Here is a 25269-nt window from a genome sequence, read left to right on the forward strand (position 1 = left end):
GTTATAAATCACTTCAGTGCTGTTGTAACTTTGAATGATCACTAAATGAGCAGTTGTAAGTCGAGGACTCCCTGTACTTGCTCAAGGTAACAGGACAGAGCGCATCAAAAATCTCAAAATGGAAGCCACAACCACGCAATTGAAGGCCTGGCATTTTCATGTTCCTTGTGACATATACAGAAAAGAGGAAGGACTTCAACTGCACGGTTAGGGCTACCATCTTGAATTTTTTTGAGCATCTCTGCTCAAAATCGCTGACATACTTACATTGTGACTTGAGAACTTTACCATTTTCTAGGATAACGTAATCACCTTCTTTTATACATAGTGGTGATTAAACACCAGGTTACCTGCATTATAAATTGTAAAGTTTTAGATGTTATTTTTATCTTGAGGGATAAAATGTGAAATGTTCAGGGATGGCTTTGATGGTGCTTCAGATGTTTTATGGAAGCATATGGGGACTTGCCCATAACAATTAAAAATAAAATAAAAATAAATACTTGAAATGCAGGATGTCTGAGGATTAGAGTTCTTCCAGAATAATGTTAAGAGTTCACTAAGCAATTCTGGGTTGTCCTTGAAGAAGATCTAGACTGTGATGAGCAGATGGAACCAAAACTGGAATGGCTTACCTACTTTTCCGAGCAAAGACTTTTGATTAATTTGATACCATGAATATAAACAACAGACTTATATAAAAAAAAAACAACAGAATGGGAACCAGCTCTGCATCCGAGATTCTTAATGTACCAAACTTGCTAAGAGTTTAATTGTTTGTCATGTCAGTCAGTCCATATTCAGTCTGTTCATGATATTAGATTGCACACTTGTTTACACAAAGAGTTGATTTCAGTGGAGAGAAATCCATTCTGTAATGTTCTAATAACATACCTGCTAGTTTAATTTTCTTCTGCTTTTCATTTTTACAGAGAAGGTGGTTCTCAAACCTCAGGATGTTTCAGTGTTTACGACACTCAGTGTTAATGGACGCCTCTTTGCTTGTCCTCGTGACCAGTTTGACTCACTGGTATGTATCTTTGCCAGACAATTCTTTCAGGTTGCCTATACACTAAATAAGATCTCTTATTCTACAAATTCTGCTATAGCTTTGCAATAAAATATCATTTGAGGCTTTGAAGAAACTATCTGTGCAAAAGAAGAGCAGATTTAAAACTATTAAGTAGATTATAAATATTTACTGATTCATAATAGCTATCCAAGCCTATTTTCTACGAATACATGGGAAAGAATGTGGCTAGTTAATGTCTTACACTAAAGACTGACTTGATTTGATAAGGGCAGAAAATATGACAGATATATAATTTTACATATATTATACAAAAAATATTTTGGTCATGTAATAATTGTAAAAATATATATGTGTTATGACTTGAGCAGTACCGTATAGGCTGGAGTCTAATAAACTGTAGGAATACAATACATATTTTGAAATAGTACCACAGGATTTATTACCAAAGTTGGCCACATTTGAGAAATTGTTTCCAAGAACTTCCCAGTAAAGTAATTCTACCATCTTCCACTGGGTTCCATTTTTGTAGATGTAGATTTTTAAAATATATTTTGTGGTCTTAAAGTTCATTAAAAACCCTTCTCATTGCCAATCTATGTCAGCAGAAATGTTATGGCTCCAAGTTTCAATACTGGTTCTTCTTTTACTTTTAATGAATCACCTTACAAGTTGATATCCTTCATAAGTAACTGTAATATAGAAGTCTCCCCACTGCTTAAAAGGCAATGAGTTTTTCTAATTCCAAATACTTTAAAGTAAAAGCAAAAATGTAAATATTTGCACATTGCAAATACCTCAGCTCCCTGTGATATAAAAGATGCTGATATTTCTAAGGAGAGTTTTGAGGTGTGTATGTTATCTTCCATCAGCATTTAAGGATTATGGGGTGAGCAGAAGGCAACCTAAGTACTGTGGTGTTTTTTTAAAAAAGTAGAGAAATCTTCTGAGCAGATATGACTGTAGTTCAAGGATAACCAAGCATGAGTGTATTCATAGAGGTTTTTCAGACTAAAAGGAATAATTGATATCAATAACTAGAGTTTTTATTTCCTATGATTAAGTCTGCCTACTTTTAGTCATAGTTTAAATTGGCCTTTTTTGGATCTTAATTGGACCATTTGCTCTGAGAAGTCATACTGAAAGCAGGCACTGCTAAGATAGTAAAGGTAATCCTTGCTTAGTGACCATAACTGCAACTGGCAAATCAGTTGTTAAACAAAAAGGCCACTAAGTGAAACTGCAGCTGTGCTTATTATCCTATTTCAGCTCTCCTTTGTTTTACAGACCTATAAAATGCAAGGATTGTTCATAAAGTTATTTTTTCATCCACCATCATAACTGCGAACAATTGCTAAATAAGACGGTCACTAAACAAGGACTACCTGTATGAGAAGGCAGCTTTCAGCTCTATTGCCTCATCTCTGCTTGTAAGCAAGGAAAACCACAGAGTTTTCAACTACATTCTTCCAAATATATTCTAAGATTGTTTCTACTGAAGAGCACCTTACTAACGGCCCATTTTTCAATACTGGTTTAAGGTAACAGGAAGAAGAGTGGGGGGGAAAAAACCCAAATATGGATGGATTGCACTGCCCTCTGGTGGAATAAAAAGAAACTATAAATGTAAACTGTCTAGGAATTAAGTGAAACTATTAAAACAAAAGTGAAAATGATAAGAGTACAGTACCATTTTTATACTCAGTTTCAAAAGGAAAGTTATTTTGGAAGAAATATAATCCCAGAAAAGTAAAACTTCTTGTAAGCCTCCATATTTTAAAACTACTGTAACTAAAGTGTCAGGAATAAATGACTCTTTAAGACAGTGGTTCTTAACCTTTTTAATTCCGCAACCCCCAACCAGTCGTAAGTCGAGGACTACTCAACTGGTGCAGCACCGTTTGCAGAATGGGATTTTTGGTGGGCTCAGCAGGGCAGAGACAGCCTGGACAATTCCTATTGGCTTTTGAAAGCCAATAGAATTAGACTCTATTCAAGAGAGTCTATTCTATTGGCTTTCAAAAGCCAATAGAATAAAAGAGAGTAGCACAGCTAAGGAAAAGGGGAAAAAAATGGTGGACTGCGTTGTTTGGCGACCCCCATGAAATGGTCGTTCAACCCCAAATGGGGTCCCAACCCACAAGTTGAGAACCACTGCTTTAAGACTTGTTTAATCTTATATTCATGGTAATCACAGTAACATGAAAAACTCCAAAATGCCAACTGTTCCATCTTCCTTCCTTTCCCCTCAGAAATCCATTATAAGTATATTTATTATAAAAGAAGGTCCTTTATTTCAAAAAGCTGTCCTTGTTTTATATTTTTATTTATTTTTATTTATGAAGCTTGTTCAGTTTTGCCCCTTTTTCAGGTTGTTTTTTATTTTTCCAAGAAATATGGTGACTGTACTTATAAGTAAAGAACTGTCATGTGACTGTGCAATTCACAAGCCAAAAAGAATCAGAAATTCTGCTTCTCGTCAGCTGTTGCTATTGTAAGCAATAGCAATATTAAGCAACAGGGAAAAAAGGAAATCGAGCATCTATACAACATATTCCAACAAAATGGATACCCACGCAACTTTATCAAAAAGTCCCTGACCACTCAACCCAGTGCAGCACAACCAACATAAACCCTAAAAAGAATTACACTGCCATACATCAAGAATATTTCAGAAATCACCAACCGACTACTATAGTCACGTGGAATCAGCATAACATACAAGCCAACTAAAGCTCTTCCTAAGTAAACCCAAAGACCCAGCAACCCCAGAAGAAAAAACAGGAGTCATCTACAATATACAATATAATGACTGCAACAACCACTATGTAGGTCAAACAGGCAGAAGAGTGGCAGAATGCACCCATGAACACCAACAGTCAGAAGACATGATGAAAACTCTTTATTTTCACAGTATGTAGACAGACTTAACCATAGTTTCAATTAGGAAAATGTGACCATCCTAGACCAAGCCAAGTCCAAAAACACCAGGGAATTTCTAGAAGCCTGGCACTCTGACAGATTCGCTATCAATAGACACATAGACATTAACAACATCTTATAGACTATGCAAGAGAGACAATCAACTAGCCAAAAAGGGAATAAAAAGACCCAAGCAACTCTCCACTAGCAATCAGCACCTAGATCAACATAGATTAACTCCAAGATTAACATCAGACCAACAATCAAGTAAACAAGACCCCAATCAAGAAATTGTCAAAGAAGCCAACAGTAAACAGCCCAAGAATCTCTCAGACCTCCCCCACCAACACTGACAGGGCAAGCCTCTAGAATACAAACTGACAGCAAACTGCACTCCTTATAGCACTGATGATGTTACCTAGTTTGGGTAATGAAACGTCTGCAAGAAAACAAGCAAGCTCAGAGAGCACCAAGGATGCCTCAATAGGAATAGTTAATATGTGTGCAGTCTTTTATAGACCAAAAAAGCTTGCAGACCACAATTGCAAACATTTTATGTTCATTTCCTCTTTTCTAATATTTATCAAGAAACTGTTTTTTCTTTCCTTTTTCCAATGGGTAAGATCATTTTGGAAATATTTTCAAGAGCAAGATGTTGATTCTTATATTTGGCTTAATTACAAAGGAGCTGAGAATCCATGGGATGTGCCTCCTTTTTTCATTCTATATAATCATCTTTCTCCAGCAGTCCTTGGCTTCCTGTGTTTCTGTTGAACCCCAAGGGAATCTTTTCAAATTAAGAATCAGAAGCAGCTAGAAAGATAGCGGTGCAATGGAGAAATAAAAAAAGGGAGAAGGAGAAGAAAAAAAAGAATACCTCCTGCTTCAAGACATCCACAAAAGAAAATGTTCCAACAAGTGCTGAGAATGACATAGAAAAATAGAAGCCATATTTGCAGAGGAGGAAGATCTGGGAGGAAATTAAAGACAAATTTTAGCATGTTTTTAATTTGTCATACATTGGGCTCCGTAATCCTTGCAATAGCAGCGAGCAATATTTTTCCTATATTAAAGGGAGAATTGAGGCTGAAATGGCATTCCTCAATCAGTCTAATGGTTTAAAAACTGAGCGGAAGGTATTGATTTATGTTTATTCCCATAAGCACTGGCAATGGTTTCTATAATGCTTTCATTAGGTAATTGTTTTAAATATAGTTTTAACAAATAGAGATTTCTTTCTTACTAATGTCTGAAAATGTTGTGCATTTTCTCTGAAAAAAGTCTTGCATTTCAATTCTTCTGTGTTTTGACCACATGCTAAACTGGGAATCTCAAAAGAGCATGAATTCCAATGAACATCAAACTTCTCTAAGTTCTTAGGATTATATTCTTACTTCTCCTAGGTACCACTACAGGAACAAGAAGGCCCATCGACAGGGACGATGGGAACTTTTGAACTCATGAGCTCTAAAGATCTAGCATACCAAATGACTATTTTTGAATGGGAACTTTTCAACTGTGTTCATGAGGTAAAGAGAATGAATGTCTCTAAGCTTTTAAACTTTCTACATTTACATCAAAATGTGATAGGATATATAGAATAAAGATCTGTACATTTTCTGCCAGTTATTAAACTGGGGGGGGGGACAAATCTTCAGAAAAAAACACAAGTGAAAAATATGCAAATCATTTATCATTCAATTTAATTGACTTCGTGCCCTGTTAATCATAAAAATCATGTGTAGGGAAGAAGCAGATCTTATACTATGCTGCATGTTTATGGAATTATACTTTATTTGAATGATAATCACACATTACCTTATATTATAGAGGAGGAACAAGTGCTGCTCATTAAGTTATAAAATATCTGTCTTCATTGAGAATCTGAGGTGAGGGAATAAAGACTGAAAACTACAAGCAAACCTGTATTTTAGAGCAGAAGCTTTACTTTGCATAGATGAAATAACTATAGTTTTTTTAACCTCCATATCAGTCATTAATGTAACCAAAATGCCATCCACACCTTAATTTGCCAATGGTTTTGAAGTATGTCTTCAAATCATGGTTTAATACAATTCTGGGCTTTTGCTAATCAAGGTTTGTCCAGTTCACTCATAACGGTAAACGCTATTTGTTTCAAATCAAGAAGGAAGGAACCAAAAACCTTCCAGAGGGAAGACAAACCAAAAGATATTCAATTCAGCCATTTTCAGCCAAAACACAGCATTTTGAAAGGTAATAATTGATTTTTGTTTAAAGAGTTTTTATTATTTTTTTAATGACTTCCATTTTCTCCTTGCCTTCTGTTTTCTAGCTGGAACTGGTTTATCATACGTTTGGGCGGCACCATTTTAAAAAGACAACTGCCAATCTCGATTTATTTTTACGAAGATTTAATGAAATCCAGTTCTGGGTCGTGACAGAGATTTGCCTTTGCTCCCAGCTCAGCAAGCGTGTTCAACTCTTGAAGAAATTTATTAAAATAGCAGCCCAGTGAGTAGACTCCAACTCTAATAGATTGCAGTGGGCCTGGTAACTCTCTCCCATTGATGACAGTACACCCTTCGCCATAGAAAGGGCATCAGAATGCTATAAATTTGACAAGCATGGATTATTTTTCTTTTGTACAAAGCTATTAAGCTAAATCTACGGGATTGAAAATGTCTTCCTGTGTTTAAGTTAACCTGTGGACTGGTTTGAAGTTAGGATGGATTTGCCCAGAACACTAATTATTACACAGATGTTTTACACAACTCAGTGCCTCAGTTTTACATACCTAAGTGTTCTAGAACACTGTGCTCAACCTTGTACCTTCTAGATGAATTGGGCTACAGATCTCAATGGATTGATGACTGGGAGAACACATCTGGAGGTATTGGGAAGAGGAAGGTTGAATTGGTACGGTGTTTCTCAACCTTTGCAACTTTAAGATGTGTGGACTTCAGCTCCCAGAATTTATCAGGCGTGGAAATGGAAGTCTGGGAGTTGAGGCGCTCACACATCTTAAAAGTTGCAACGGTTGAGAAACATTGCACTAGTCATTAGTTTGACCTTAATTATTTTAATAACTGGAATGTATGGAATGTATATAGTGGCACACATCCTTTTAAATTTAGAGTAATAGTGGTTTAAGTAAATCACAAAAGGCAAGTTTCTAAATTTTCATTTGGACATTAGTTTCACTGGCTCATTGCTAATGATAGCAACTACGGTATTGCTAATGATAGCAACTACGGCAGGCTGGCTCTCAATTCTGTTCAGATCTATACATAATGAATACATATCCAACACACCAGAGGATGTTCTTAGTTCTTCTCAGCATGGGAAGTTAGTACAATAGAAACAAAATATATAATCTTTTTTACTGTTCTATATTATATCCAGTAGAGGGCAGTAGTGTATACAGAAAAGAAGAAAAACGAATTCCTTTTCTTAATAATTAGCTGCAAAAAAGGAGAAAATGTTATACAACTGAACCATTTGTACATCTTCCATCTGCTGATGTATCAGTGTATTTTTAATAAGAAAATATAATAGAAAATACATTATTATCGAGACAATCAGCTGGCTAGTCTATCTACTGGTGTCTTGGAATTCAACTTTCTGTTTGCTGTCATGTTTTTAATATTTTTGCCTTGGTAAATTGAGTAGCTCAAATACTCTTCTGTCCCTAGAAGTTCCTCCACTCACAAATGCATGCCTAGAGTTTTGGGTCAGCTCCTAGGGTCTTTTGCAGGGTGGGATGAAGAGAAAGCCAAGGTCAAAGTTGATTGGCCGCCATTTTAGCCCCTCTCCTACCTAAATGTGGGGAGAAATAACTGTAGGCTCCTTCCCAGCTTCTTCACCTCCATTTCAGCTTCTCCATTACCACGGTAGATTGTACCACTCAGGCAAGCTGATTTGGCCCAATCTAGATGTCTAGACGCCAACCCCTGGTCAGATTGCGCCTTCGTAAATTGCACAGCTGCAAGATTGTCTTATTTCATAAAGCACGGTAATATATTCAAGGCCCACATCATTTGCTCATTAGGTTGACAAAGCACACTGGCAAACCCCTTCTTTTTTGCCTGCATTGTTCGTATTAAAATCGTAAAGGTTATTTTTATTACGTGTTTAGTGTAGTAAATGTAATACCTTAAGCTTAGAGAAGCAGTAGTGTCCTATGAGCAATAAGGAGCAAGCAAAATACAGGCGTGTGCACTTCGGGAGGTTAAGAAGAGCCCTGCAGGATTAGAGTCAAAGCCAATGGAATCTAGCATCTAATGTGCTAACAGGATGCCCCAGGGAAGAGTCATTCTGACCTATTGTGCTAAATGCAGTCCAACAGTGCTAAGGCGGCTTCAGGGAAGATGAGAGAGAGCAGGATATCCACTGTGGAAACCTATTCACTCTCTGCCAAGGTGCTTAAGCTTTGAGAGAGAGGAGCTTGGGATGTGGGTTTTTTTCTTGGGAGTCATGTGGCACAAACTGGAAGAGGTTGGAGGGAGATGATATAATGGGTCTGCGGGTGGTTGAAGGTCCTGGAAGGAGAGCAGCATCCGAGGGGTGATTATTTTTTTTAAAGTCCATTATTGGGCTTCTCTGGATTTTTGAGGATGAAAATAGTAGCAGGACGCACCCCTCTGGAGGCAAACTATTTTTATGTCCATCCATAAACATTTTCCAAACATGTCCAGATTTGGCAGCAAATGTTCAGATGTTTGGGGAGGGTGGAGATCGGTTTAAGCCAGAAAGACGAATGTTTTACTCCCAAATCTTCCTGCATCCATTTCCACCTTTATTAAATGCAACAATACAAAAATTGTGCTGCTAAGCAATGTGTACAACAGATTGCCCATCCCTGTTTTGATGAAGGCTGGGGGAAACGGGCCCCACACCTAAAAAGTAAGGTTCATATTAGGCCATTGTCTAAATATCCTTAATTGAAAACATATTTTTCCAAATGAGAATCTGTGTGATTATAGTTCTAGACTGAGTTTTGATAATATAACAGAACGATCATTACTGACTGAAAGAGAATGATTAAATCATTAGAATACAAATTTTAAAAATGTGTTTGCATTGCTAGCACATATTAAACCTTTCTTAGTTCAGGATTTCTGGTTATTTAATTTAAGGAACTTGCTTAATTTAAATTTAAAGGCCTAATTTAAATAGTTTTTTCCTGGCAATTTCAAATGGCCTTTGCTTCTGTGTAAATATGCTTGGAATTGTAACCTCATTTAATAAATTTGCAACTGCAGCTATTTATTGTTGCGATAACAAAAAAGATCTATATTCTCAGACTGAGTTCAAGTATGTTTATGCATGTATGTTATTAAGTTCAATGTAGAAGAACACAGTTCAGAATCAAACCCATTTACAGAACAGAAGTAAGGCTTCTTATTATCTTTTTCCATGTCAGATTTTTTTTTCTTTTCTCAAATTGTGGCCTTCCTTTCTTCCAGCTGTAAGGAATATAAAAACTTGAATTCTTTCTTTGCTTTGATTATGGGACTAAGCAATGTTGCAGTGAGTCGCCTTACAATGACCTGGGAGGTGAGTGCAATTCTTCCAGGACTTGATTTTGATTTCTTCTTCTGACTTGTGTGTTGCTGTTTCTTTAGAATCGCAAAGGAGACTAGGCTGACAGAACCCAATAGGTCAGTGGTTCTCAACCTTTTTAATGCTGCGACCCCAACCGGTCGTAAGTCGAGGACTACTCAACCGGTCGTAAGTCGAGGACTACTCAACTGGTGCAGCACCGTTTGCAGAATGGGACTTTTGGCAGGCTCAGCAGGGCAGAGACAGCCTGGACAATTCCTATTGGCTTTTGAAAGCCAATAGAATTAGACTCTATTCAAGAGAGTCTATTCTATTGGCTTTCAAAAGCCAATAGAATAAAAGGGAGTAGCACAGCTAAGGAAAAGGGGGGGAAATGGCGGACTGCGTTATTTGGCGACCCCCGTGAAATGGTCGTTCGACCCCAAATGGGGTCCCGACCTACAGGTTGAGAACCACTGCAATAGGTGCTTAGAGAGAAGATGCAGGAGGTTTGAGTCTCCTTGTGGATCTTTGGGTATTTTCAGTGGATCATTCAAGATATCTAATTTTCAGTTGCAAGCAGCAACAAAATGATTCTTTTCTTCTCTTCCCACATATCCAAATGAATGCCATTTGCCATCATTGATTTTTTTTCCCCTTTTGTGTAAGGACCCTAACTATAAGTCCTGATGTTTCAGTAGGGAAAAATCAAAATCATTCCTGCCTATTCAGATCTCAAATCCACTGACTTTTTGCATGTTGCGCATTGGACTTTTTCTCCCACATAACTGGCAACCTTTGCTGGGCCCCTCAGTATCAAAAACAAATTTCCCTGAGGCCAGGCAGAGGACTGCCCCTTATAAAAATAAATCTAAATTCCCTTTTTTAGGTGGGGTTGTTCCTGTTCTCTGCATATCTCTTCAGAGGTTAGTTCCACTCCTCTCAGTGAGCTTAATTAAGCGTAGGGATTTATTTATAGCAGGGCTAACTTGCATGCTCCTGCTAACCTTGCAGTTCGAAAGCATGTAAATGCAAGTAGATAAATAGGGACCACTTTGGTGGGAAGGTAACAGTATTCTTGTGTTTCACCATATGCTTTGCCCTGTGGTGTGATCTCATGCTGGCCACATGACCGTGGAAATGTCTTCGGACAGTGCTGGCTCAAAGGCTTAAAGAAACAGAGATGAGCACCGCCCCTTAAAATCGTCTATGACTAGCGGAGTAAAACCTCCAGGCATTCCTTTACCTACCTTTCCTTAACTTCCATGCTTCCATCCTTGGGTGTAGTTGTCACTCCGAGTGATCTATTGTTGATCTGCTCAACCGATCTGCCTGGATGTTTGCCTCCCCCGATATGTGGTCGGCCTTTATGGAGGCCAGATTTTGTTCTGCCCAAGCTCCCAGTAGGAGGGCCTCGGCCGACAGTGAGCGAGAGTGTGTGCTCCCCTGACGGTTTATGTGGGCCTTGGCTGTCACGTTGTCCGTGTTCATCCCTCCCCGAGGATTACATCGGACAAGCACTAAACTGCCAGTGCCATTTAGTGGTAACCTTTCTGATTTTCCTATGACTTCTTCCAACCTGTTTTCTCAATCACAAATAATCAACCAACCAGAGAAGTAGCTGGAGAGCTGTTCAGGACGGCTCTTGTCAGTGTGAGGCGTGAGTGTGGGCGTGTTATATGGTTATTGTTGTTTTTTAATGCCTTTGAGTCAGTCTTGACTCCTGGTGACCGTCAGGACATGTCCCTGCAGTTTTCTTGGTTAACATTCTCCTGCTTCTCCTGCGCTTGGTAAACAGTAGGCCTGTAAACATTACAAAGAGCTGTGAGTGATGTTGCTAGATTATCGTATGTGGGGATGTGGTTAAAAGGATGTGTAAAAAGTCAGTGGATTTGAGATCTGAATAGGCAAGAATGATTTTGATCTCCCTTCCTTCTTCTTAGGGCTAAAAGAGAATGCCTGGCCCAAAGTCACCCCTCTGATTTAAGGCAGGATTATTATTTACACTCTCGTGATTTCTAGCCCAGTACTTTCAACCACTTTTCCAAGTTGATCCTCTACATTACTGTAGAATTCATTATTGGAAAGTGACACCATTTATGTAGTAACATCAATCTGAGTATTATGTGATAGACTTGCACTATGCGGTATGTCCGGGAACCATGCGCTTGGTAAACAATAGGCCTGTAAACATTACAAAGAGCTGTGAGTGATGTTGCTAGATTATCGTATGTGGGGATGTGGTTAAAACCGGGACCAGCAAGAACATGGAAAGAGGCTCTTTCCTCAGATGACTGATGGGAAATCCAGATTGGAATTTAGTTTCCTTTGAGGCTGCTTAACTTCTGTGAAATAAGGAGCAAAGTGCTCTCTATTTCCCAGGGTATTTTGGGGTCTGCAACTAAATCTGCTCCAAGCTTCATAGTTCTCTATTTATAATCTGGTTGCTAGGAAACTTGCTGTATTTTTCACTGCTGCTTTGTTGCAAATGAGCGGTGGAAGAACAAGATTTTCTGCCCTCTCAGAACGTGTTAGAGAGCTAGGAACAAGACACTCTGCCCCTTCATGTGAAGATGAGCACAGTCACTCTCCTCACCTACACAAGGGCCTGGTGGAGGGCGTGCTGTCTCTTTGCTATAGGCTATATGAACCAGCTGAACTGTCTTTGTGCTTTCAGGAAATTAAGCAATCTAAATTTGATACAGGATTCCATACAGGTGTTTCTTTGTTTTTCCTTGGCAGAAACTTCCAAGCAAGTTCAAGAGGATCTATGCAGAGTTTGAAAGTTTAATGGTAAATAGCAATCATAATTTAATTCTATGCCTGGCACATCCTGGATACATTTTATTTCCGAACTCAGTTCTAAATCCCTCTGCTTTCTACGTTTTATGTGTCCTTGTGTGACTTTGAAGAATTTATGATCCCCTTACGTGCTGATAAAACAAGCATATATGACTAATAAATTACACTCTCAGGGAGCCTGTTCTGAGAAAATGTCTGTCCTACTTACAGCTGATCTGGGAAATCTAAAAAACTTTATCTTCCTTAGATATCCCAACTTTAAATTTGTTCATGTGCCAATTTTACAGAATCCTAGTTTTATAGCTTATAGAGATGAATCAGCAAATGCACAAAGAAGGGGAAAAAAACAGAGAATTAAGCATGTTACATTATAAAGCCACAGGGTCACTTTTGCTACAGATAGATGGTTAGCCTTTTAAAAAAAATGTACTTCAGATACTAATCCTCCTTTCAAAATAAAAGTGGCTGTAATTTACATATATTTTAATTTGACAATACCTCTTTCTTTTCTTTTCTTTTCTTTTCTTTTCTTTTCTTTTCTTTTCTTTTTTAGGATCCTTCAAGAAACCATAGGGCCTACAGACTCACAGTTGCTAAACTGGAACCGCCTATTATTCCCTTTATGCCTTTACTCATCAAAGGTAACGAGCTAAAGGGAAAAAAGATAAATTTAATAATGAGATGTTTTAAATTAGACATGTGGTCTTGTCTCTGTAGTTTCCCTACCTCATAAAGATGGAAAAATATCTTTAAAATATATTTAAATATTAACTTACCTAGCAAACAGGGCTTCTCAAAATATATTAAAAATTACGGTTGTTTTTTACAAGAAAATACTTCAAGTAGATGTATTAGGGTCAAAAACTGATATATATTCCCTAAATAAAATTTCTACTGCTTATATGGATTGTTTTATATTGCAGACATGACGTTCACATATGAAGGCAACAAGACCTTTATTGACAATCTGGTGAACTTCGAAAAAATGGTAGGTAATGCGTATTCCCAAAGCAACTGTTTTGATGAGTGACATCCTTATCATGGAAAAAATAATAGGTTTGATTTTGGAATGTGGGTTTCTATCGCTGTGCAAAAAGAGTCTTAGCAGACAGGCATTAGAGCAGGAAGCTATCAGATGATAAATTAATTCAAAGTTGCAAAAGATCCCATTAACAAGAAAACTTTCTCATTATCAATCAACCAGTAATTTTAGTTCAATGGATCCAGAATAATGTCTTTTTGACATTTCATTTCCTCTTGCAGGTTAGCTTCGTTTATTGAATGAATGAAGCCATGGCAATTTCCCTTGCATGATTATGCATCACTCTTAATTTTCCTCTGTCACCAATTTTGGTCCAAGGTTTAACCAGAGTTTTGAAGGTTCTACCTTTTTTCAAAAGCAGCAGGTTTTCAAGGCCATACCACTTCATAATGCTGATGACTAATTTTTTTTTCCTATTACTATTTTTTTAAAATTCAAGACATAAAACACATCCTCGATCTCGCTGAATGCTGATAACAGAATTTTTGAAACTAGCCTATATGGCAAATTCTGTGGATTGAAAGTATTGCATAAAATAATTTTCACCTTCGCCATTATAGTCTGGGAAGATTCAGGCATAGATTTACTGCATTGCTGTTGGCAGTTATGGTTAGAATGTTATGCAATGTCTTGTAGTATTTCTTATGTCAAGACTGCTGCCCTCTATATTGTAGTGTTTCTTGTATCAAAGCCCTGTGCATTGCCTTGCATCTGTCGTGTGCTTGTATATTGGGAGACTCTACCCCACTTACATCATAAAGTTGTTTTCCATTGATCAAATGATTAAATACTGTGACCGTTTCCGTCAAGGGCAGGCACTGCAGGAGGAACTATACAGTTTCAAGGCAGAAAAGAGGAGTTCTCTGTGTTGTGATTCTTAACAGATATGCGAAAGCACACCAACAAATCTTTCTGACCCAGTGGGAAAATAAATGCAGTTAAAATTTGTGCCACTGCCATGGACTGGGAAATCCAGATATCCCTAGGCAGCAGCAGAGATGAAAGGAGAGCTGACCTGTCTAGAAATGGCTGGAACAGTGGTGGACATCTTGAGGGACAGAAAAAGGGTACAAATGTTCCCCAAATTGCTCCCCAGCTGACACGGTTTGTCTCTGTTCAGGGCTTCCCCAAAAACTGTGCCATATTCCGTGCAGAAAAAAGCCACAAACCATCCCAGGGCGCTTTTACCGCAGAAATTCCTCCAACTGGCAATTCAGAACGGTGCTATCAACTGCTGTTTCTTCTATTTACTGGGACCCTTCACCTGTGAGATGTGAAATGAGGATTAGCAAATGGGTGCATATTAGTTTTCAGGCTTTATGGATCTGAACAAAAGGAATTCACAGACTGATCCTTATAGGGGGAAAAGAAGAGGAAAGCATGCTTTCATTTTTGGAACATAAAGATTATGCAAAAAGTGTGACTTAAACAGTAGTTTTTGTATGTGTATGAATATTTATAACAATATTGAAGCCTGGTGCAGGAACGGATTAGCAGATAATGTGGTTGGCCTCTTGCCATGATTTTAGGCTGTAGAGGACTTGGATTGGATTTACAGTTGTGGGGCTACTACATGTAGGAGATGATTGGAGGAGGAGCAAAGCCAGAGTCTCCATGGCTTTATCTATCCGTTCTGTTTTGGAGGAATCCAGATCTTTATTTTACTTTGTTTTCCCTCATACAACTTCCAAAACACAGTGCATAAAAAGTAAATTATTTTTAGGTGGGTATACAATGTTGTACAGCTGAAGAACTTGGCTGCTCTTTCAGAAATGCCTCCATGATTATTATCTTGTCCCTTATATGCATGACATATAATAAGACCCACTATCATTTCCATATAAATCAATATCAAGAACTACCCCTGCATCATCAAATTACTGTTTCAGAAACAGCCTTATAATTAAAATAGAGCTGAGAGGCTCCCTTATACATGTTATGGTGTGCAACGGATATGTGAATTTGGCTTTCTTAACATTTGCTTGAGTTGCTTTACTGATAGGAAGGAATTATCAAAATTCTTCCTTGATATTAAAGATAACTCAACTGACGAGGAAGACAAGTGAAATGACAATAAACTTAAATTCCATTGATTTAAATCAGTGGTTCTCAACCTTTTTAATGCCACGACCCCCAACCGGTCGTAAGTCGAGGATTACCCAGCCGATCGTAAGTCGAGGACTACCCAACCGGTCGTAAGTCGAGGACTTTCCCTGCCCGGGAGTGCTGCGCATGCGTGGTGCCGCCCCCTGCGCCAGCCGAGGCATAGCTGGCAAGCGGCAGAGACGGCGCAGGCTGACCATCGGCTGGGCCACCAGCTGACCCAGCTCAAGGGAGGTAAGGCACCCGCTGGGCCCCACGCGTGCCAGCAACCCTCCCTGTGCCCGCCGGCCTCCCACCTCCCACCCCTGGCACTCTTTTACTTACATTTTTAGTAGTTGCTCAGCAGGGAGGGGTGGAAACTTCCAGACAGCTCACCTTCGCTGCAGACAACTTGCAGCACCGTTTGCAGACTGGGGCTTTTGGCAGGCTCAACAGGGCAGAGACAGCCCGGACAATTCCTATTGGCTTTTGAAAGCCAATAGAATTAGACTCTATTCAAGAGAGTCTATTCTATTGGCTTTCAAAAGCCAATAGAATAAAAGGGAGTAGCACAGCTAAGGAAAAGGGGGAAAAAATGGCGGGCTGCGTTGTTTGGCGACTCCTCCTGTGAAATGGTCGCTCGACCCCAAATGGGGTCCTGACCCACAGGTTGAGAACCACTGATTTAAATGGATTTATCACAAGGAAGACTAAATCTAGATCTAACTCAATTGCCTCCTAGTAGATGCTGTTAAGGTTGTTCTTATGTTTACTTGAATTCAGCATCATTTTCAGAACTGCCTCAGGTTAACATGGGAATAAGAAATCTGTTCAGTATTGAAAACCATGTAAAGAAAGCATTTTATTGAAGATATTCAAGGAAGATAGGATCTCATTTTGCTTTGATAGCATAAGATATACTGCATATTTGGCTAGCAAATACTAAGGATGGCAGAGGCTGTTAGAAAGAAATTATGAGTATCGTATGGCTTGTGGGGTGCTCTTAAATTAGTCCCTTCCTGAGCTTTGAAAAGAATTGTCTCATTACAAGTAGGTCAACCTGATCAGTTCATGGAATATAAGGGAACGCTATATTGTCCTTCCTCTTAGCCATCAGATGTTTTGGCCAGAGCAAAAACCTTTGTTTTCATACCTATGAATTCCCAGAAACATTGGTCTGTCTATCATCAGAGGATCAATGCTGGGTAAAATGGACTTGCTCTGGTCCATCCAAAGGATTTTTAAAATATTCCTAGAAATAGACTTTCATCAGCATTCAGACCATACTAATTTGAATTTAGAATGAAGAGAACAAGGAAGAAAAGGATATTACATATAGTATCTATGCATTCAAGAATGCAGGGTTCCACATGATTGATGGACTCCCATATAAAGAACTAAACCATTTAGAGAAAGCTTAGATTAATGATATCTGTCCTGAATAATGTCTTCCTTATCAAGCAAAGTTCTCAGACTTTTGGAGCTGGTAATGGGTACATGGACTTTTGAAAAGATGTAGTACGTGCTTTTAAAAATAGTTACCTTGGGAAATTGGACTAATTTCAAAATTGTTATATCAGAAGACAAAATATGAAATGGCTTTGTGCAGGCTTATTGTCCCCCAAATTTCTTATCCCTTATTCCCTAGTTTAATCTTTGGGATTTTTCTTCTGGGTAGGTATCAAGTAAAGCAAAGAGTATGATGGACAACAGTGGAAATGTCCACCGACATATTGGTGCCAAAGAGCTCCAGTTTAGGAATCCAGGATGTATAGAATTGATGCTTAAATTTTCTTTCTTTGGTGATTTTTTTCCCCCCTCTATTTTCAGCGCATGATTTCAAATACTATTAAGACAGTGAGATTTTGTCGGAGCCTGCCTTTCAGTAAGTATTGCAATATTTGTGTTGTCATAATGACAATTTTTCATCTGTTTCATCCGTGTATAATGTCATAGATTGGAAATAAGGAATGGAAAGTAGAAGTAGAATCAAATGCCACTGAAATCAGCTTTTTGAGGACTCCTTATAATACATTGCTTAAGTTTGACTTTGACTAAGCATACCAATAGCTCTTCATTCCTGTTTCATCAGATCCTGATGCATCTCAAGCAAATAAGAACCATCAGGATCTCCGGGGTTATGTCCGTCAGTTAAATGTGATTGATAACCAGAGGACTTTATCACAGATGTCACACCGTCTTGAGCCACGGCGTACTTAAGTGTTGGGGATTATACCTCCCTCTTTCTCCAATACAAGGTCATTCCTAAGAACAATCCCTCTTTTTGGTACTGCACTGCCACTGCAGAGAGAAGCAACGATGAATTCTAAGATCTTTGGCCATTAATGCACAATGCTCCTACCACCCAGGAAACAATGGAGATGTTTGGTTGTTGAAGAGAAGATGATCGATAGCTGAGAGGTTGCCAAGATTATACACCCTACATTCATGTAAAAAAGTTTTGTACATAATAGAAGTCTTTATTTAAAAATGGAGAAAATTCCAAAAGCTGGTGAGATGAGTATTTAAGAAAAAAGTATGGATGGATTCCTTTGCTAATAGAAGAAATTAAATGTTCACTACAAAATTAAATGCCCAATGGATTTGCCTGTTTCAATAGCAAAAATTATCAGCAGAGAAAAAAAATATAGTAATATCCTACCATGTTTTTCATATTCAGAGAATAGTTAAAAGCCTTTTTTCCCTGCAAGAGAAGTATATTTTTGAAAAGTCAACTCTAACCACACTTGCCTTACAGCAGTAGAGCATTATGGCACCTCTGAAGCCCTAAGACTGGCCGAGTCCTTAATACATTGGTATCTATCGTGTAGATTTCACTATGTTGTTGTCGTTGTTGTTGTTTTAGTTCTTTTTAATTGCCAATCAGGATTTTACCCATTGTCAGAACAAAGTAATGAGGTTTTGGAAAACAGAATTAAAGGCAGGTGGGAAGATACCAATTCAAACAGAGCACAATCTGCACAATTGTTCAAGCTATTTTCCTGGATATAGGAAATCTTTAAAATCAGCTGTACAGCTGGCTGTTTTAAGTGGTATTTCTAGACTAAACTTTACAAAATATCTTCTAATTTTCAGGAATCATTTTGCACTTTTCAACAGGCAGTATATGCAAGTATTAATTTATTTCTTTATGTGTTAGGCATTGTCCCATAAAAACGTTTTATCTATTTTATTTAGCATGTAATTGAAGTACAGGTTTCTGTTTATACCTGGTCTGTATTTCATGCTAGAAGGAGATGGTTTATGATTTATGTAAATAAAATGCACTAATTAAATATAATTGCCAAATAAAATATGCTGCTTCTTTATTTAAGGGGACACGGGCCACTTTTATCTTAATCCTTTTTGATTTGTTGTCATGGGTACTATCTTTTGCCATTGGACTTTGCTATTAGTAGTAAGTACTTTCACTGACCACAAAATTCAGGCCTGAGTTGTTACTGTAGAAAATAACTGGATTTGATTTAGTTTATATCTTAGGCTGCCCAATTTACTTAGAATACAAATCTAAAGGGAGATTCAACAACTCACTTGAGGCACAAATGACCAGCTCAAATTATTCTATTTCGACACATTATGCAATGTGGACAACAGCTCTCTGGAGGAGGCTCTGATTCTGTGAATGATAGAAGGAAAGAGAAGAATGGTACCAAGGTGGATGGACTCAGTTACAGTGACAATGAATGCACCTTTGGATCTGTTGGAGACAGATCAAAATGGAGAAAATCTACCCAGTACCGGGTCATGCCATGCTAGTAACCGGTCCGCACAAACAAGCAAAGTACCATCCGTGGGATGCAGGTAGCACACAAAACCATGCCCCCTCCAGTCCACGGAAAAACCTCTCTCCATAGAACTGGTCCCTGGTGCCCAAAAGGTTGGGAACCTCTGATCTATATGGTTGCTAGGATTTGACACTGATTTGATGGCACATAATCTGTCAAAAAATTGAGTAGAAAACTAGAAAGGAATGTTATTTTTTTTTAAAAAAAATTGAACAAAATCAGGTGATATAGGCAAGAATAGTAGGCTGTTCCTGAAAGGTTGAACAAAGTTTGATTTCAGATAAACCGGTCCATGATTTTTTTAAAGCTAGATTTCTTTTATTGATAGTGTTTTTAAAGGAAAAGGGCAGGAAATTTCTTTCTTTTTTTTCCCAAACACAATTAAGATCACATTTGCAGACAGCTCCCTCAGGCTGGAATAAAATGAGTAAGTTTATGTAGCTGTTGGGGTTTCACCATGCAAGCAGTGTTTTTAGGAAATAGTTGAGAAGGCAGCTGATGCACAATTTCCACCTATGGCAAGTTAAAATCGTAGCTGAATAGAACCGGGTCACCTGTTGCTGCCCTTCTCAAGAATAAATGCTCAGTTTGCATTTTATTTTGAGGAAAAAAAAAACGTGGGTTAAGAAAAATGTCACTTCACATTTCCCGGCAATCTCTGAGAATGCCTGTGTTCCCTCCTAAATGGTATTAATTGCCTTTGCATGAATAATCTAGGCGCACAGCTGGTGTACAGGAATTTATATATTATCAAACTAATACTGCTTTTGAAGCAGAGTATTTTCCTCCATGCCACTTAAGCTACCCCCCATTGTCTCAAGGGAGGTAGATGTTGATGATAAAATAAACAGCTTAAATTAACACTTATGACAATTGATATCCTCATTAGGTTTCATGTCAACATTCGCTATTGAAGATGGGGACGATTTTCATCTCTTAAAGCAGATTTTAAGTGTGCTTCTTGGCTTTAAAAAAAAAATAAGAGTGACATCAAGATCTTATTCCACATTAAAAGAAATTCTGCTTAACAATAGAAGGTGGAGCAAATAAAGCAATATGCAAACAAGTGCAAATAAGGCAGTAAGGAATGATAAATCTGCATGAGAAATATAAGGATGCAATTAAAGATAGAATTTGGGGTCGGTCCAGACAAAATTGTCCTGTTTAAACAATATCTTCCCATGACTACTTTCTGTATTTTCTAAATACACCTCTGACCAAAACAAATCAGTTGAAACAAGAAATGTAGAATGACAGCAGTGACTTCCAGTCCATGGTGGTGGTAGAGAAAGATTAAGTCCATGATTACTCAGTAATTGGATGCTAAAGAGGCTTCTTTCTTCCTTTTTACTTTATATCCATATGAAGCTCTGGGGAGAGATCATAGGTGAGGAATCATTAATTTATATTTTTATCCTTTTAAATATCCCCACCCTCGGCAGAACAGGTGATATAGCAAAGGTATTGACTTAGGGCAGAGGTCTTCAAACTTGCCCCTTTTATGACTTGTGGACTTCAACTCCCTGGATTCCTGAGCCAGTCATGCTGGCTTAGAAATTCTGGGAGTTGAAGTCCAAAAGTCATAAAAGGGCCAAGTTTGAAAACCTGACTTAAGGCCTAGAGCAGTTACAGTCTAGATAGGGAAGAATTTGTTTAGACTGAATCCTAGCTAGATAGATTGGGTGAGACATCATCTGACTTCAGAGATACACTATTTTTTATTCTGTTGGGATTGTGCTTCCCTTGAAAAAGTTGGCTTACAATGTGGAGGTTCTCCTGAAGACACAACTACATCTGGTTACATCAACTACAAGGCTTCCAGGTCCAGGGAGCATTGAGCATAGTTACTCAGGTTCTTGTAATCTCAAAGTAGAGCTACTGAAATTCACTGTATATGAGGCTGCTTTGAAGTTAAAACTGATAAGGCAAGAAGCAGTGTGGATAGTGTTGAGATCTCCAGTTTTTTCCTCATAACTCTTGCTTCAATTTGCAAGTGCAATTCAAGGTCCTGGCTGTCAACTTAGAGCCTACGTAGCTCAAGGCCTTGTTATCTCCAAGACTCTCTACTCGAAAGTGAATCTACCTATCTGTAAGATTTGGAAGAGAAGCTTTACTATTTACCTGTCAATGAGCATGCCAGGCGGGGCCGGGGAGGGGTGTGCTCTGAGAATTCAAAGCCTACAAGACTTTAGCCTCGGGGCTGTGGGGATAAAATTATCCATTGTCAGTTCTTTGGCAATCTTATCTAACTAAATGCCAATTTTTCTAATGGTTTTAGTGGATTTGACCTTTGGACTTTGTTTCTGTTGACTCAGTGCAAACTTCATCCTCAATAGGAACTTAATATAAAATCTGCACCAGTTGTCAGTTCAGGCAGCTCATCAAGGAAATGCTATGGCATTTAGGAGAACCAAAAGTTACCCTAACCCAGGGGTTCTCAACCTTGGCAACTTTAAGACTTGTGGCTGAGGAATTCTGGGAGTTGAAGTCCACAAGTCTTAAAGTTGCCAAGGTTGAGAACCCCTGCCCTAACCTGTCGTGGTATTTCTGAAAGACCTCAAAATCAATCAAGGTGGGTTCAAACTATCGAAAAATGCCTGGATAGCATTACAGGACCACAATATTTAACTAGAATAAAGAATTACTAAAGGACAGGACCATAGAGAAGTATTACTTTCTTCCTGAACCAGCCAATGGGATATTCCTACTATACGTACTGATCCCAGAATTCAGCCTTGGCATGATAATCCAAGCACATCCAATAACCAGAACTCATCTAACAGTACAGAATTACAGTGACGCTTAAAGGTTTGTGAATCCCTTTGAAATTTTCAAGTTAAAAATTCAATTTCAATCCAACTGCAACGTCAAAGAAAACACACGTTTGGAGAGTCCCTTACTTCTTCAGTTAAAGTTTAGAATGCAGCTCTCTGCATCACAGCCCAGACAAGCTTTTCCAGATGGTAATGAGAACCACAGCTCATTTGCCAAAAGGAAATTCTGAAAAGTTGCTTTAATGTGCTAAGTCCTAGAACCAGTTTCTATCAGGTGCTTTCCCATATAGATCAGCAGAACAGAGGAACCTATGTAAATGTTTCATGGAATCTGCATATTCAGTAAAGAGAGTCTAGTAAGAGTTTAGGAACACCATAAAGCATTTTTTTTAAAAAACTGATGCCACAAAATAGTAGCACAGTAGTAATTGATGAAGAGAGAAAACTGCCAATTGATGTACAAGAAGAACTCATTCTCTTCCTTATCAATCTACACCAGTGGTTCTCAACCTGTGGGTCGGGACCCCATTTGGGGTCGAACGACCATTTCACGGGGGTTGCCAAACAACGCAGTCCGCCGTTTTTTCCCCCTTTTCCTTAGCTGTGCTACTCCCTTTTATTCTATTGGCTTTTGAAAGCCAGTAGAATAGACTCTCTTGAATAGAGTCTAATTCTATTGGCTTTCAAAAGCCAATAGGAATTGTCCAGGCTGTCTCTGCCCTGCTGAGCCCGCCAAAAGTCCCATTCTGCAAATGGTGCTGCACCAGTTGAGTAGTCCTCAACTTACAACCGGTTGCGTAGTCTTCGACTTACGACCGGTTGGGGGTCGCGTCATTAAAAAGGTTGAGAACCACTGATCTACACATACTTTCAAAAAATAGTAATTGCTCTAAATTTGTCTTGGTCGTATCTGTTGTCTTGCTGTTTTCTCAAAGAAAGTTCCAACATCAAGACGAATGGCCCATCTTTGATTGTTCTAAGGTTATAAGATTTTTAGTTGAGACCTGGAGATGACTTTTTAAAAGAATCCTGGAAAAAAAAACACCTTTCAGTATAACAGGATTTTCTCTGCCACTAGCTTCTTGCAATAAAAATAGATAAAAAGACAAAACAAAATAATTTCCTTGGCTGGAAGGGGAAAGGCCAGAGCAATTCTGTACAAGTCAAATAACTTTTAATATAATTTTTAATGCCATTTAAAAATCTAGCCAAACAAGTTAAGCGAAATCAAAGCATTTAACCTGCAGGGGTACCTAGAGCAGATAATGAGTTTTGCTATGAAAAAAAAAAAGAAAAAAAAAGAAATATTTTAACAAAAAGTAACTGGAGAAAATTATAAGCCTAAATTGTTAACGTAGCTTCTTAGTAAGGTCAACTGCATAATATACGGTACCTTAACCTCTTCCAGCAATTTTTAAACACCATGCAGCTTAAATAGCCTTCCTCTGAATTCAGACTTATTTCTTCTGGGAGACTGGAATGCAAATCAAGAGGTAATCGTGGAAGGAAATTAAAAGATGTGCATTTTCTCATTTCATTTTCCCCCAACTGATAATAAGAAAAGCAGCATAGAGTGGGGTATAGTAAAGTGAACCTCTGGCTGTCTGAATAGCTTTTCTTCTACTATTAATCTGAAATGCATTACACCCTGCCTTTTCAAATAACCACCATGGTCTGTACTGTGATCAGCATTAAAGTTCAGCAGGCACCAGCAGCAGAGGTCCCCAAAGGTCATCATATTAGCTATCAAAAGAAATAATAGCCAGATTTAAAAAGTGTTATTTATAAAAAAAAAAAAAAATCAGAAACTTTGTCAGCACCCAGATTCAACTTTGAGGGTAAACATTCCAGGTAGAGATTTCAAATTCTGGAGCTGAGATGAAATGAAAAGACGTAGAGAACTCCATCTATGGAAATCCCGCTTTAGTGTATGCCTGTGTGTATTTTACATTTCTGTGTAAAAATAACCTTCCTGTGCATTCACACCTAAATAGGATCCCCACACCACGGGCATTCTTCTAACCCTGATCTCCTGACTATTTTAGCATTCTCCTTTTATCTTCAGCAATATTATCCTGGAGGAAGGGAATTTAGCCTCATTCTTCTCTCTCTCTGCCTCTTTCTCCCAGATAACGAGATGCCTCCGAAGACAGTTCTGCATTCAGAACACAAGACAGTATAAGGCAGTGGTTCTCAACCTGTGGGTCGGGACCCCATTTGGGGTCTAACGACCATTTCACGGAGGTCGCCAAACAAAGCAGTCTGCCATTTTTCCCCCCTTTTCCTTAGCTGTGCTACTCCCTTTTATTCTATTGGCTTTTGAAAGCCAATAGAATAGACGTTCTTGAATAGAGTCTAATTCTATTGGCTTTCAAAAGCCAATAGGAATTGTCCAGGCTGTCTCTGCCCTACTGAGCCCGCCAAAAGTCCCATTCTGCAAACGGTGCTGCACCAGTTGAGTAGTCCTCGATTTACGACCGGTTGAGTAGTACACGACTTACGACCGGTTGGGGTCGCAGCATTAAAAAGGTTGAGAACCACTGGTATAAGGGCATGTATCTAGGGATTCACTCAGGAATGGGAGTAAGGAGGGCTCCTAGACTCATACCTGGCTTACTGGATTCTAAAGCACACAAGTAACATATGTTCCCATCTAAAGAACTCTTTCCTAGCTAAATACTTTATTGCTAAATTTCCAGCCGAAACCCAGTTTGGTGCAATGGTTAAAAGCATCAGGCTAGAACCCAGGAGACTGTGAGTTCTAGTCCTGCCTTAGGCACGAAGCCAACCAGGTGGCCCCTTGTGAAATCTTGCCAAGAAAACTGCTGGCCCAGGCAGATACTAAGAGTCAATGCTGACTCAAATACACACATACAAAAAGTCTAATTATGAGGTATTAATTACGCCAGCACAGGATCTAAAACCTCCAAGGCTGCCATCCTTTTAAAGATGTTTTTCAGCAAATAAAATAACATTACTGATAATCTGGCCAGCTAGGCCTTTCACTGGGAATGACCCCTAGTCTAAAAACTAGGGGAAGAAAATTATGGGGATATTTCTAAAACCAGCCTTCCCATTCCCAAACCCTTCTTGTACTAATCCAGATGCTTCAGTATTGTTCTAAGGTGCCTTGAGCATTCATAATGCTCTGGAAATCAGGACTGAACCCTCAAACCAAGTATTGCCAGCCCCTTTGCTCAATAGCCAAGTATAAAAAAAAAATATCAGGAAGTTATTGACTGCAGTGTCCTACCCACCAGCTTTGCACACAAGCACGCACAAGCTACT

At 38.6% G+C, this 25269-nt stretch overlaps 1 protein-coding gene across 3 annotated transcripts in view; it reads left to right on the top strand.

Annotated features, from left to right (window-relative positions):
* Positions 1-18701, top strand: part of RAPGEF4 (Rap guanine nucleotide exchange factor 4) — a 169010-nt gene extending 150309 nt beyond the window's left edge. For all 3 annotated transcript variants that reach the window (XM_039361807.1, XM_039361809.1, XM_039361810.1), the window contains 9 exons: positions 933-1030; positions 5356-5481; positions 6267-6445; positions 9400-9490; positions 12218-12268; positions 12831-12918; positions 13201-13265; positions 17232-17286; positions 17494-18701. In XM_039361807.1, the coding sequence (XP_039217741.1) occupies positions 933-1030; positions 5356-5481; positions 6267-6445; positions 9400-9490; positions 12218-12268; positions 12831-12918; positions 13201-13265; positions 17232-17286; positions 17494-17621 (881 nt within the window). In that variant the 3' untranslated portion in view covers positions 17622-18701. The remainder of the gene's footprint in view (positions 1-932; positions 1031-5355; positions 5482-6266; positions 6446-9399; positions 9491-12217; positions 12269-12830; positions 12919-13200; positions 13266-17231; positions 17287-17493) is intronic.
* Positions 18702-25269: the final 6568 nt, after the last annotated feature.

The sequence above is a fragment of the Crotalus tigris genome, unplaced genomic scaffold (genome assembly GCF_016545835.1).
Source record: "Crotalus tigris isolate CLP2741 ecotype Arizona unplaced genomic scaffold, ASM1654583v1 scf7180000019363.1367679, whole genome shotgun sequence".
In the NCBI taxonomy this organism is placed as follows: Eukaryota; Metazoa; Chordata; class Lepidosauria; order Squamata; family Viperidae; genus Crotalus; species Crotalus tigris.